The 13,592-nt window shown below is 36.5% G+C and overlaps 1 protein-coding gene across 6 annotated transcripts in view; it reads right to left on the reverse strand.

Annotated features, from left to right (window-relative positions):
* Positions 1–13,592, reverse strand: part of BBS4 (Bardet-Biedl syndrome 4) — a 58,135-nt gene that overhangs the window by 22,416 nt on the left and 22,127 nt on the right. For 3 of the 6 annotated variants that reach the window (XM_025040387.1, XM_025040386.1, XM_025040385.1), the window contains exon 3: positions 1,898–1,986. The exons of 1 other annotated variant lie outside the window; for it this stretch is intronic. In XM_025040387.1, coding sequence (XP_024896155.1) covers positions 1,898–1,986 — 89 coding nt within the window. The remainder of the gene's footprint in view (positions 1–1,897; positions 1,987–13,592) is intronic. 2 more of the 6 variants (XM_006922649.2, XM_006922648.2) reach the window with 1 other exon arrangement.

The raw sequence follows: 13,592 nt of genomic DNA on the forward strand, positions 1-13,592 counted from the left end.
CAAATATATGAAAAGATGCTCAACATCACTAGCTATTAGGGAAATGCAAATCAAAACCACAATGAGATACCATCTCACACTTGTTAGAATAGCTATAATCACCAGGACAAGTAATAAGAAATGTTGGAGAGGATGCAGAGAAATAGAAACCTGCATACCCTGCTGGTGGGACTGCAAATTGGTACAGCCACTATGGAAAGCAGTATGGAGGTTCCTCAAAAAAACTAAGAATTTACCTACCATATGATCCAGCTGTATCCCTCTACTGGGTTTCACCCCAAAGACTTGAAAACGCGTATCAGAAAAGATATTTGCACACCGATGTTCATAGCAGCATTATTCACAGTGGCCAGGACTTGGAAGCAACCAAGTGTCCTACGATAGATGATTAGCTAAAGAAGCTGTGGTACATATATACAATGGAATATTACTCAGCCATAAAAAGAGATGAAATACTGCCATTTGCGACAACATGGATGGAACTCGAGATAACCATGCTAAGTGAAATAAGCCAGACAGAAAAAGTTGAAGATCACATGATATCACTTATATGTGGGATATAAACCTAAAAACAACAAATGAACAAGACAAATAAACAGAGACTCATAGACATGGAATATAGGCTAGTGGTTACCAGAGGACTAGAGACTAGAGGTTATTAGTGGGGTCGGGGAGGAAGGGGGAGGTAGACGAGGTAAAGGGGGTCATATATAGGGTTTAGGGGGAGGGCAAAGTGGGTAAAGGGGATCAAATATATGGTAGCTGAAGGAAACAGGACTTTGGGTGGTAAACACACAATAGAGTATACAGATGTCAAATGATAATGTATGCCTGAAAATTATATAATTGTATTAACCAATGTTACCCCAATAAACTTAATTTAAAAAATAAAATAAAATAAAATAAAAAGAAAAGATTAATTTGAAATGCCTGCGAAGCATCCAGTAGGTACCAGATTGGTCTGCAGACCAGGAGGAAGTATGTGGAATGAGCAGAGAAAGGGGTCAAAGATAGGAACAGCCTCAATTCTTAAGAAATAAGCAGAGGAAGAAAAGCCAAAAAAAAAAAAAAAGAAAGAAAGAAAAGAAAAAAAGAAACAAGAGAAAGTGGTCAAAAAAGGAAAACGGAAACAAGGAGAATACCACAGAAGGAAAGTAAGAAACCTTTCAGTTTTCAGACTAGTAATAAACATTGCTAGTTCTGCGCACTGCCATAGCTATAAATACCACAGGTATAAATTAAAAACTACAACCTTAGAGACATTACAAAGCTCTGCATGAGAAAAAAGACACCACCAAAGATGTATTTTGCTTGCTAAAACTACAGTCTGTCAGCAAGTATGTAACATACAGTATGTTACAAAGATACAGTTTAGAGAAAAGGAAATACAGATAGTTTTTAAATATACAAATGATCAAGCTCACCATAATAAGAAAACTGTAAAATAAAACTAAATATAATATCATTTTTCACCTATCCAGAGATCAAAAAGTGAAATAGCATGCTGTGGCAAACATCAGCCCTCCACCATAAGACTACCAAGTCCCAGAGAGTGGCTGCCCTTCAGCCTGGTCTTGATATAAGACGACACATGGAACATACTGGAACCTGACCCACAACCTCTAATCAAACCCAGCCAACCCAAAGCCAATATGAAGGCCCATGAGCAATAAATAAATGTGTATTGTTGGAGGCCACTGAAATTTTAAGGCTGATTGTTAAGGAGCATTATCATAGCAAAAGCTAACAAATACACAGAGTTTGGGGAAAAAGGAATTTATACATTATTAGTGGGATATATTATTAGTGGGAACCACCACAAACTGTGTGTGACAGACATTGTTAGTTGCCTAACTAAAGTCTGTCTCTCATTGTCTCTATCATTGCAATCTCTCACCTTGCATGCTTCATAATCCTTCCGGATATAGTGGAGATGTATCAACCAGTTCTGCTTCTCCAAAATAGGGAACTCTGGAGCTGGGCAGCATGTTTTAACAAAACAAATAACACAGTCAGTTAGATTTTCTCCTTTATCACTGTCCTCATGTCTATACTAACCAGAAGCATATGGCAATATCATATTAAATTCTTTATTCCTGACCATAAAAATACAGGGCATCAGAAATGTACCGATTATTAAACTAAGAGATACTTATCCTACTATACACATTAAATATATGCTTCTTTCACTTTTTATAGCTTGTAATGTCAGTTTTTCGAATGATAACTTGGCCTAAAAAAAAAAAATCATTCTTTGTCTCTCCTCTTCTCTCTCTCTCCCCCTGGCTATAGAAAGTAATTATGAAAACTTTCTAAAGAATATTTCAGGAATGTTACTAACAAAAAATATATAACATAGTTAATGTCATATCTGATCAGAGGACAAAAATATTTTATATAGTTAAACACAGTTTTATCAATAGCTTGAATATGAATACTACTGCTTGGGAGTGAAAAAGAATCTACTTGAGTCATTAAAAATGATTCATGATACAGAAACCATAAAATGAGTTACTTGCTCTTTGAATTCAAAAGTTTAAAATATAGGTAAAAATTCACTAAGAAATTATTTGTCTATGGTAACAAGGAGAAGGATTCACACCAACCTCAAGATAGTGGTGATCTCAAGGAAGGGAGAGGGAAGAACAGGATCAGGAAAAGATAAAAAGGAGATATCATCTCTTTAATGCTTTACTTCTCAAAAAAATAAAGAACTCAAAAGTACACATGACTAAATGTTTTTATTTATTAAATCTTTCCAGTGAGTAGTACATGTGAGTCTGTATTTTTTAATGCACTTGAATACATGTTTAAGATATTCCCTAATTTTTAAAAATGTAAAAGAGAGGGTATAGCAGAGGAAGAGAGGAAAATGATTTGTAATCATTTGCAGCCATTCTGTTCCAGAACCTTAGAAGATACATTAATAGAAAACCTAAAACTTATATGTCCATAATATGACAGGAAGGAAAAAAAGTTTACTGTGACCTAGGGTCATTGTGTTGCTGGAACACAAAAATTAAGTAGTGATGCTGCTTACTCCTTTCCAAGAATAGGGACTATTAATGGCACTTGTAAAATGAAATCATGGATATGATTTTATATGCCAAAAAAAAAAGATAAAATTTTAAGCAACTGACTGTCTTCCAATTACACACATTCTCTGAGTGAGACCACCCTTCTTCTAGTCGACAAGGGCATATTTGAGATTGTTCAATGACTTTTGTCTTTCTTCTCTTATACAGCAAGTCCTATCAATCACCAGATCTTAGCCATTAATGTTCTCTGTCTAGCCACTTCCAGAATTAAATTCCTACTAAAGGCTATACAAATAACCAAGTTTAAAGACAGGGGTATGTGTGTGAGTGTAAAGTTGGTCAAGAAATACACTGTAGTGAACAGTTCTGGGACCAGTGGCTTACCAAGTAATCTCGGACCAAGAGTAAAAGAGGAGACACTGAACCCTTTTAGTTTACTATATCACTAAGTATCATTGCTTCTATAGCCCAAAAGATAAATTTATAAAATGCAAACTGGAGTCTTGCCTATTATTAAAATCCTACAATAAAAGATGAGGTTTGTTTTTTGTTTGTTTGTTTTAATGTTCCCTGGGTGAAATCTGGAGGGAAAAAATGTTCAATTTGTACAGTAGCTCAAGAACCCAGAAACTCAAGAAGTAGAGCCCTAGGGATTAGAAAAAGGGAAGGTACCACCAAATCTAAGTGCTTAAAGGTCATTTTATATGCCTGGAGATAAAGTTTCTCTAAAAGCTAAAAGAACTTTAGCTTAATGAAAGACTTTAGAAATCATTTCAGTGCTCCATAACTGTCCTTTATACTAACTTTGTGATCATGGAAAATTTACAGTTTCCTCATCTATAAAAGACTCATTTATTCATTCAACAAATATTCACTGAGAACCTACCATGTGCTAGGCACTGTTGTTGGCACTGGGGATACAAAAACATACAAAACTGACTCTCTCTTTCAGGAACATTATAATTGGTTGCAGGGTGGTGAACAGGTAGGTCAGAGAGTGCTAGCAGAAGGGGTAGATGATAATAAAATAAGTTTTATGTATGTATGAGTGATATTTTTCTGTGGATAAAAATAAATCAGGGAAGAGGGACAGGGCACTCAAAGCAGAGGATTACACTTCTAAATAGGAGTGCCGGTGAATAAAATACTCATCCTCACAAAGTTGTGAAGATTAGATGACTATATATAGGGAGAGGATGAAGGAGAGGAAGAGGCAGAGGGAGATTAATTCAAATAGTGTCTAGTACATACTAAGCTCTAAAGAAGTGTTAGCTGTTGTTGCTGTTATTTTTATTATCATTATTATTGGTTATTTTCAAAGATGAGGGAATTCTGGATAACTCATAAATCCCTAGCGTCTATGAATCCTGAATTTATGGTTAGAATTTTACCTGCAAATATGTAACTTGAATTTCTTGTATTCCAAATCATTGCTCACTCCAATTCCCCCAACAAACAGGAATACTGGTGATTACATGCCTTTACTAGTATTATGAGAATTACCTATTTGAAAGATCCTCTAAAAAAGGCATGTAACTGCAAAGTGGAGCCTCCTCTATTTCACAGCAGAGCCAGGTGGTCATCTCCAATGTTACACTTTAGGAACCTATATGATCATGGAGGTCAGGTGGCCAGCTGATGAGATGAAGACAAGGTAAAGCCTATCAGCAGGTCTTAAAAAAAAGACCTTGTTCCCACACTGCCCCACCCTCCACAACTGATGAAAACAAGGTGAAGCCTTTTGGCTGGTTGTAAAAAGACCTCGTTCATATATCCAGCTCCCATACTGCTCCTCCACCATCACCAAGGCAGTGGGGGTGGAAGGCTGGTAACCTGGCAACAATACTCCCTTGGCCCTTCTCTTCCCCTGTCTCCATTCTACTCTTCTGTGACATCTCTTTCTTTTCCCCTTTAAGGATATACCGGACTTCTATCTTAAACAATTCTATAACTGAATAAACATGATACCACAAGAATTCTTCTCCCCTATAATTTGCCTAATTCTCTCAGGAATAGCCTGAACTCAAAACTTGACATTAAACTTTGATTAATGCTAGGGAATATCATCCTGGAAATATGAAGGCTCAGAAGAAAATTATTGTGCTTTAAATTTTTAGTTGACAGTTTTTCTAAAATGACAACAGCTTTTGTAAGTACATTATAAATGAACCCTTCCTTGGCAAAGGATCTCTTCCATGGCTAGCAGACACGCAGCACATAGAACTGTTATATGTAGAATTCTAATCTTGATTCAGTACCAGCCTTCTATGGGATCTAGAGCAAGTTACTTAAATTCTCTGAGCCTCCATTTTTCCCCCTATAATTTTCACTGGAAAATTATTTAAAAATCTGAAATGGTCATTCAATAAATGTTAATTTCCTAATGTTATAATAGGAATTATAACACTCTTTTACTTCTGCATATTATGTGGGACATCAAAGGACATAACAAATCTTGAAAAAATGTAAATGTAAGACATTTTTTATTACTGTCAATTTGATCTCTGTATGAGTCAGGGTCTAATGAAGAAACATGGAAATCTCTTGAGGATTTAAAACAGAGGGACTTCAATGCAGTGAGCAATGACAGAAGAAATAAGAGGCCCAACCGGGAACAGTGAGACAAATCAGAGGTTAGTGAGCATGGGAGCAAAAAGCCAGTATTACCTCTAGGCCTCAGGGAGAAAAAGTGTTGCTACCAGTATCCAAGGCTGAAGTTGCCTGGAGGAACCTGAAAACTAAGATGGTCTAACTGGCAGAAGCAACAGAAGAGATGCTTCCGAAGGCCACCCCACTCCAACTTCCCCAAGCAGAAAGAAAGAGGGGAAAGCCTTCTTTTGCCTTCCTACTGCCAGTTCCTCCTACTTGCTAATCCAGGCAGAAACTGCCGACACAGGAGCCTGGGAAAGAACAAAGCCCACAAGGGTCAGCTCCTCACAACACAGAGAAGGGAAGGGTGAGGAATGGATCAGAAGGCCAACAGGCCCAGATTCAGCAGAACCATCAACTTTGTTCAGGAACATAAATGATGATGGAGGAGGAGACTGGACTGAATCAGTACTCACCCAGGGATACGTGCTAGAAGCTGGCTTTAAAAATATATATATTATTGAATTGCTTGCTATCCGACCTGTTTCTCATGAGCTTAAAATAGGATGAGTAAGAAAAAGTCATATAAAAGACTGATTATGGTTTTATTATATATCCTACATTATTTAAAATTATTTTACTTTCTCAAATCAGAACTTATTAATTACATACTATTGTTTTTTAGGAGTGCATGAGTGAGTATAGCTCTCTATATGTATTTTACATATTATTTTATTTATGTTTATATTTTTTACTTATACATTGTATAAATATGTGACTTATTTATACATATATATTTGATATACATATATATCAAAGTGTTTTCTCTCCTCTTATTCCACTGAATGTTCCCATGAGGCTAGTGAGCCATGCAATTCAGGGACTATCCCACATTATGAATGAGGAAATTAAGACTCCGGAGGTTCAGTGATTTGCCTACATCTAATTAATGAGAGAGGAAGGACTATAACCCAGGTTTCCAAGGTTACTCATTAAATTACACCAAGTTTCTGACCAGTTGTAAAGGAGTTTCTAATTTCAAAACTGAGGAGTTTGGGCTGTCAACTAGACATAACTTAGTAACATAAAATTAACAATGATTTTAAATTTTTTCTATTATTCTAAAAAAAGCAAAACAAGACTTTTAATTTATTAAAATGGCAACATTTTCCAATTAAAAATCATAAGTAGTTAGGTTTTTAAAAATACATACTTATGGTAAAACAAAATTGAAAGGGCACAGCAAGTTTTAAGTAAAAGACCCACCTTCTCTATTCCTCCACTTCACTAGAGGTGAAGAGTTTCTTAAGTATTTTCTAAGGAATTTCTAGGAATGTATAAGCATAGGGACAAAAATGGACATGTGTACATGTACACAAAGGGGATTATATTAAACGTATTTGGAAATTGTTTGCTTATGTCTACTAAAACTAATTATAGGTATGGTCCTTCCCAGTGGCCCAGCAATTCTACTCCTAGGTATATATGTTTACCCAAAAAACATATCTGAGACTTCATGGTGGGATTATGTATAACATCTCAAAATGAAAGTATCCCAATGTTTATCAAGAGTAAAATGAATAAATTGGGGTATAGCCCCACAATGGAACACTATAAACAATGAAAAAGACAATTACTACTACATGCAACAACACCACAAACATAGAAGTGAGACATAAAAAAAATTACATACTGAATTATTCCATATTTATGAAGTTCAAAAGCAGGGAAAACTGATCTACATGATAGAAGTTAGATACAAGTAACCACCTTAATGACTGGTAGGGAGCGTGAGGGAGGTTCTGAGATGCTGATAATGTTCTATATCTTAATCAAAATAGTGATTACACAGATATGTTCACTTTGTAAAAATTTACTGAGCTGCATAATTATGTTTTATGCACTTTTCAGTATGTATGATATATGTCAATAAAAAATGTGTCAGGAGTCAAATTTAACACCTTCTCAAACAAAAAAATCAATTTCTGCAATACTAATGAAGAAGAGGAGGGGGCACACAACTAAGTCTGAAGGTAAGGGTCAAGATTTCCTAAACAAGACACCAAAGGCATTAATCATAAAAGAAAAAAATCCACCTCATAAAATTAAAACTTCTGATCATCAAAACGTGCGTTAAGAAAGTAAAAAGGTAAAACAGGAGAGGGTGGAGGGAAATCACAATACATACAACAGACAAAGGACTTGCATCCAGAATATATAATGAATTCTTTCAAATCAATAATAAGAAAGCAAATAATCAAATTTTAAAATAGGCAAAAGACTTGAACATTACTTTCACAAAAGAAATGACCTATAAGTACATAAAAAGGTGTTCAACATCAGTAGTTATCATGCTAATTTAAGTTACAATAGGATACTATGACGACATACCCACCAGCATGTCTAATATGAAAAGACTGACAGTACAAATGTTGACAAGAATTTACAGCAACCAGAATTCTCATAATTGGTGATGAGATAGTAAAACTGTACAACGACTTTGGAAAACAGTTTCACAGTATCTTATAAAGTTAAAACATACACTCTCCATATGACCCAGCAATTCTAGGTATTTACTGTAATGAAAACACATGCCCCCCCACACACACACACACATACAGTGTAAATGAATGTCCATAGAAGCTTTCGCGTAATAGTCAAAAACTGGAAACAACACAGATGTTCAACAGGGGAATGGATAAACTGGTATGTTCATACAAAGGAACACTAGATAGCACTTATAAAAAAGAACTACTGATAACATATAACACGGCTGAATCTTAAAAACATGTGAGTAAAAAATGCCAAAAGCTAAATAGCATATATGTATGATCCCCCTTGTATGAAGTACAAGCACAAGATGAAATTAACTTATAGGAACAGATCAGAATGATGGTTCCCTCTAGGGAATGAAAGAGAGGACAGACCAGAAAGGGGCATGAGGAAACTTTCTGGGTGATGAAAATGTTTAACTTGATCTGAGTGATGATCATATGAGTATAAATATTTGTCAAAATTCAAGAATTAGGCACATAAGATTTGTAGATTTTACTAGCATTGGAGAAAAAATGAGATATATACTACCTTCCATTTAAATTAAAAGGTAACTCTGTTCCTCAAAAAATCAAACAGAATTACCATATGATCCAGCAATTCCATTTCTGAGTATATACAAAAAAAAAGGCAAATAACTCCTTTCTGCAGTTGCTACTAAGGTGCTCAGTCCTTCCAAGAAAGCTAAGGTCACACTGGGGTGAGGCCCTCACTTAATCCAGCAAACAGAACCACACGTGGGAGCCACCAGCCTGGCATTTCCACCTGCATCTACTCAGCCCTCATTCTGCACAGTGATGAGGTGACAGTCACGAAGGATAAGACTGATGCTCTCCTAAGAGCAGCTGGTATAAATGTTAAACATTTCTGGCCAGGCTCTGGCCATCATCAACATGGGAAGCCTCATCGACAATGCAGGGGCTAGTGGCCCTGCCTCAGCCAGAGGTTCTGCCTCCTCTACCACTGCTGCCCCAGTTGAGGAAAAGAAAGTGGACACAAAGAAATAAAAACCTGAGGAGTCCAATGATAACATGGGCTAGGGACTTTTTGACTTCAGCAAAAAGCTGAACTCAAAAAAGAAAAAGCAGAGACTCAAACAGATACTTGTACACTTACGCTCATAGCTGTGTTATTGACAATAACCAAAAGGTAAAAGCAAACTAAATGTCCATCAACAGATGAATGGACAAATAAAATACGGTATACACATACAATGGAATATTATTCAGCCTTAAAAAGGAATTAAATTCCGACATGCTACAACATGGATGAACCTTGAAGACATTATTACTAAGCGTAATAAGACATAAAAGGATAAATATTGTATGATCCCACTTATATAAGGTATGTAGACTAGTCAAATCCATAAAGTAAAATGGTAGTGGATTAAAAAAATGTCTCCCACACACAGGAATATTATTTAGCCATAAAAAAGAAGGAAATTCTAACACTTGCTGCAAGGATGACACTTGAGGGCATTATGCTAAGTGAAGGACAAATAATGTGATCTCATTTATATGTGGAATCTTAAAAAAACAAATTCAGAGATAAAGAGAACAGATTGGTGGTTGCCAGAGTTGGGGAGTGGGTGAAATGGGTGAAGGGGGTCAAAAGGTACAAACTTCAAGTTACAAGATAAATAAGTTCTGGGATGTAAAGTACACCATAGTGACTAATGTTAACAATACTGTAACGTATATCTGAAAGTTGCTAAGAGTAGATCTTAAAAGTTATCACAAGAAAAAAATATTTTTGTAACTATGTATGGTGATGGATGTTAACTAAACTTACTGTGGTAATCATTTTGCAATATAAAGACAAAAGGAGAGTAGAATGTTAGGGGGAGTAATGGGGAGTTTTTGTTTAATGGGAACAAAGTTTCAGTTTGATAAGATGGAAGAGTCTGGAGATGGATAGTGGGGATGGTTGCAGAACAATGTGAATGTACTTAATTATACAGAACCATATACTTTAAAATGATTAAAATGAAAAATTTTGTTATACATTTTGCCACATTAAAAAAAAATACCAATGCTGAGCAAGCTCATCAGTTTAATCAGTGGAGCAGTAGGGCAAAAGCCAGATTTTAAGAGGCTAAGAAAACAGAGCTGAACATAATAGAGACACTTAAGATAATCTATCCTTTCATAAAACAAATCAGTGAAAGTCATTTACTGTCACAGTAGAAACAATGAAGTGAGATAACTATGCTATGGGAGCAAGTTCATGTGAATTGTAAATTTAATTAGATAACACCTAAATTACCTTCTAACTCTACAATTCAGCATACACAAGACTAAAACCGGGGGGAAAAAAGATATCAGTAATGTTGAAAGCATGCATCTATAAACTGTTTACTGGGAACCAAATATATAGATATTATTTAGTCTGTAAAAGGAATTGTTACATATAGTATAGGAAACGCCATATTTCTAGAATATCAGTAACATTCTCAATCTCCAAAACATTTTAACTCTTTATTTAATGACATATAAAAATACTCTGGAAACAATCCAAATGTCCATGAACATATAAAATAATAAACAAAATGTGGTATATACACAAAAGGGAATATTATTCGGCCTTAAAAAGGAATGAACTCTGTACAACGGGCTACAACAATGATGAACCTTGAAAACATTATGCTAAGTGAAATAAGCCAGACACAAAAGGACAAATATTAAATATTGTATGATTCCACTTACATGAAATATTTAGAATAGGCAAATTCATACAGACAGAATGTAGAACAGGAGTTGTTACCAGGGGCTAGAGAATTGTATCCAGGGGCTAGGGAAATGGGAGTTATCACTTATTGGGTTCAGAGTTTCTGTTTGTGGTGATGAAAAAGTTTTGGAAATAGATAGTGGAGACAGCTGTGCTACATGGCGAATTAATGTCACTGAATTATACACTTAAAAATGGTGAAAGAGGTAAATTTTATGTTTTGCCATAATTAAAAAAAAAATTCTTATATTAAAAATCTACTCTAAAAGCAAACCTCAAGTTGAGATCAAGTTTTTCATTAATAAATGTATTGTCTCAGATTGTACACAAAACTCATCGTAGGCTATAGTCACCGCACATATAGTCTTCAATGGAGACTCCTTTAAGGAAGGAAACATACCCATAAATTAATTCATTCACCTTGATGATGAATAAGGTCCTCAACTGAAAGCCAGAAGAAAGCCACCTAAGGTCACATTATGGGGAGTAAAGAAGAGGACTTAAGTAGCCCCATGTAAAATATTATTTTTTCAGAACCATCAAGTAATTCTGATATACAATTCCAAATAAGAATTACTTTCTCTACTGATGATTGCCAGATGGGAGGGTATTTTGGGTACTGAGTGAAAAAGGTGAAAGAATTAAGTACAAATTAGCAGTTACAAAATAATCATGGGGATATAAAGTACAGCATAGGGAATACAGTCAATATTGTAATAACTATGTATGCTGTCAGGTGAGTACTAGACTTATCAGGGATTACCTCTTAAGTTATATAAATGTCTAACCACTATGCTGTACACCTGAAACTAATATAGTACGTCAACTGTAATTGAAAAACATTTTTTTAATTTAAAAAAAAAGTAAGAATTGCTTGTTCTTGCTGCCTCCAGGAAGCCTTCTTGAAGGCCACTTGATCCTAAATGCCAGTCTGGGCAACCACAGCACCCTGGTGCTTCCCCTGAGCAGCGCACTCACCCAGAGTTCCCATCCTCCTCACTACCTGTGAGCCAAGGCTAAGCCCAGCTATGTGCTGAATAAAGGTCTGAACAGATCCTGAACCTCTGTCTTGCACCCTAAGAAAGCCCTACCAACATCCGTATGGCCAAGGGCACTGACCCCACTCTGTGCTGGGGTCCCCCACAAGACAAGGACCCTGAGCCAGCCTTCCCCTCTACACATTCCTCTTTCCTCTCTCTTGCCAGTCTTGTCATCCTGCAGCACAGCCCAGACCCCCAGCTCCCTGGGCCCAGTTGTGCTGGTAGTGGGAGAGGCTAGCCAGGCAGCCAACAGGAGTTGGGTCTCACCCCTGCTCCAGCTTCCCACAACAGCCTTACTCCTCATTTAAACAAAAAGGTTTCTGCTGCTAAAAAATAAAATTTAAAAACTGGAAACACAGACCTAAGAATAAAGTCCAAATTACTTGGGGGCGGAGGGAAGAACTCTCATACAACTCAATAACAACAACAACAACAAAAAAAACAATCTAATCCAAAAATGAGCAGAGGACCTGAACAGACACTTCTCCCTAGAGGACATACAAATGGCCAACAAATATATGAAAAGACGCTCAATATCACTAGCTACTAGGGAAATGCAAATCAAAACCACAATGAGATACCATCTCACACTTGTTAGAATAGCTATAATCGACAGGACAAGTAATAACAAATGTCGGAGAGGATGTGGAGAAAAAGGGACCCTCATATACTGCTGGTGGGACTGCAAATTGGTACAGCCACTATGGAAAGCAGTATAGAGGTTCCTCGAAAAAACTAAGAATTGATCTACCATATGATCTAGCAATCCCTCTACTGGGTATTTACCCCAAAGACTTGAAAAGATATTTGCACACCGATGTTCATAGCATTATTCACAGTGGACAAGACATGGAAGCAACCCAAGTGTTCTACAATAGATGACTGGCTAAAGAAACTGTGGTACATATATACAATGGAATATTACTCAGCCATAAGAGATGAAATACTGCCATTTGCAACAACATGGATGGACCCTAAACAAAATAAGCCAGACAGAAAAAGTTGAAAATCACATGATACCACTTATGTGTGGGATATAAACCTAAAGCAACAAATGAGCAGGACAAACTAACAGAGACTCATGGACATGGACAATGGACTAGTGGTTACCGGAGAGAAGGGGAAAGGGGAGGAGGGGTGGATGTAGACGGCAGGGGGTGGGGGGGTGCGACGCAGAATTTAAATCATTTCTTCAATTTAGTTAATTAATTAAAATAAGAACGGCTTGTTCTTGAAAAAGTCCTGATAGATTTGGACAAAAATTCCAAATGGAAAGTTGTATATCCCTTCCACAGTTGGCACTCACTACCTTCAAGACTAGAGTCAAACTACAATATGGGATTCTCTGGGATTCTCGAGCTGAGGATGGGAAGGGAGATTGCTGCGGAACAACACCCAAATTCAAACTCAGACCTTCTCAGTCAAAATGCCGCCTACTGATGTCTGTTCAAAGTCTCTCTGCTTGCCAATCCACTTGGGTGAATTCTTCATGTTAAACAAACCACCTTCCTGCCTTCTACTTTCATGTGCCACACTATTTAACTGGAGTGGTGGTTCTCAACCAGGAGCATTTTGCACCCCAGGAGACATTTGTCAATATCCGGAGACGTTTTTGGTTGTCGTGACTGTGTGCTGCTAATATCTC

Source organism: Pteropus alecto, unplaced genomic scaffold, assembly GCF_000325575.1.
Source record: "Pteropus alecto unplaced genomic scaffold, ASM32557v1 scaffold38, whole genome shotgun sequence".
Classification (NCBI taxonomy): Eukaryota; Metazoa; Chordata; class Mammalia; order Chiroptera; family Pteropodidae; genus Pteropus; species Pteropus alecto.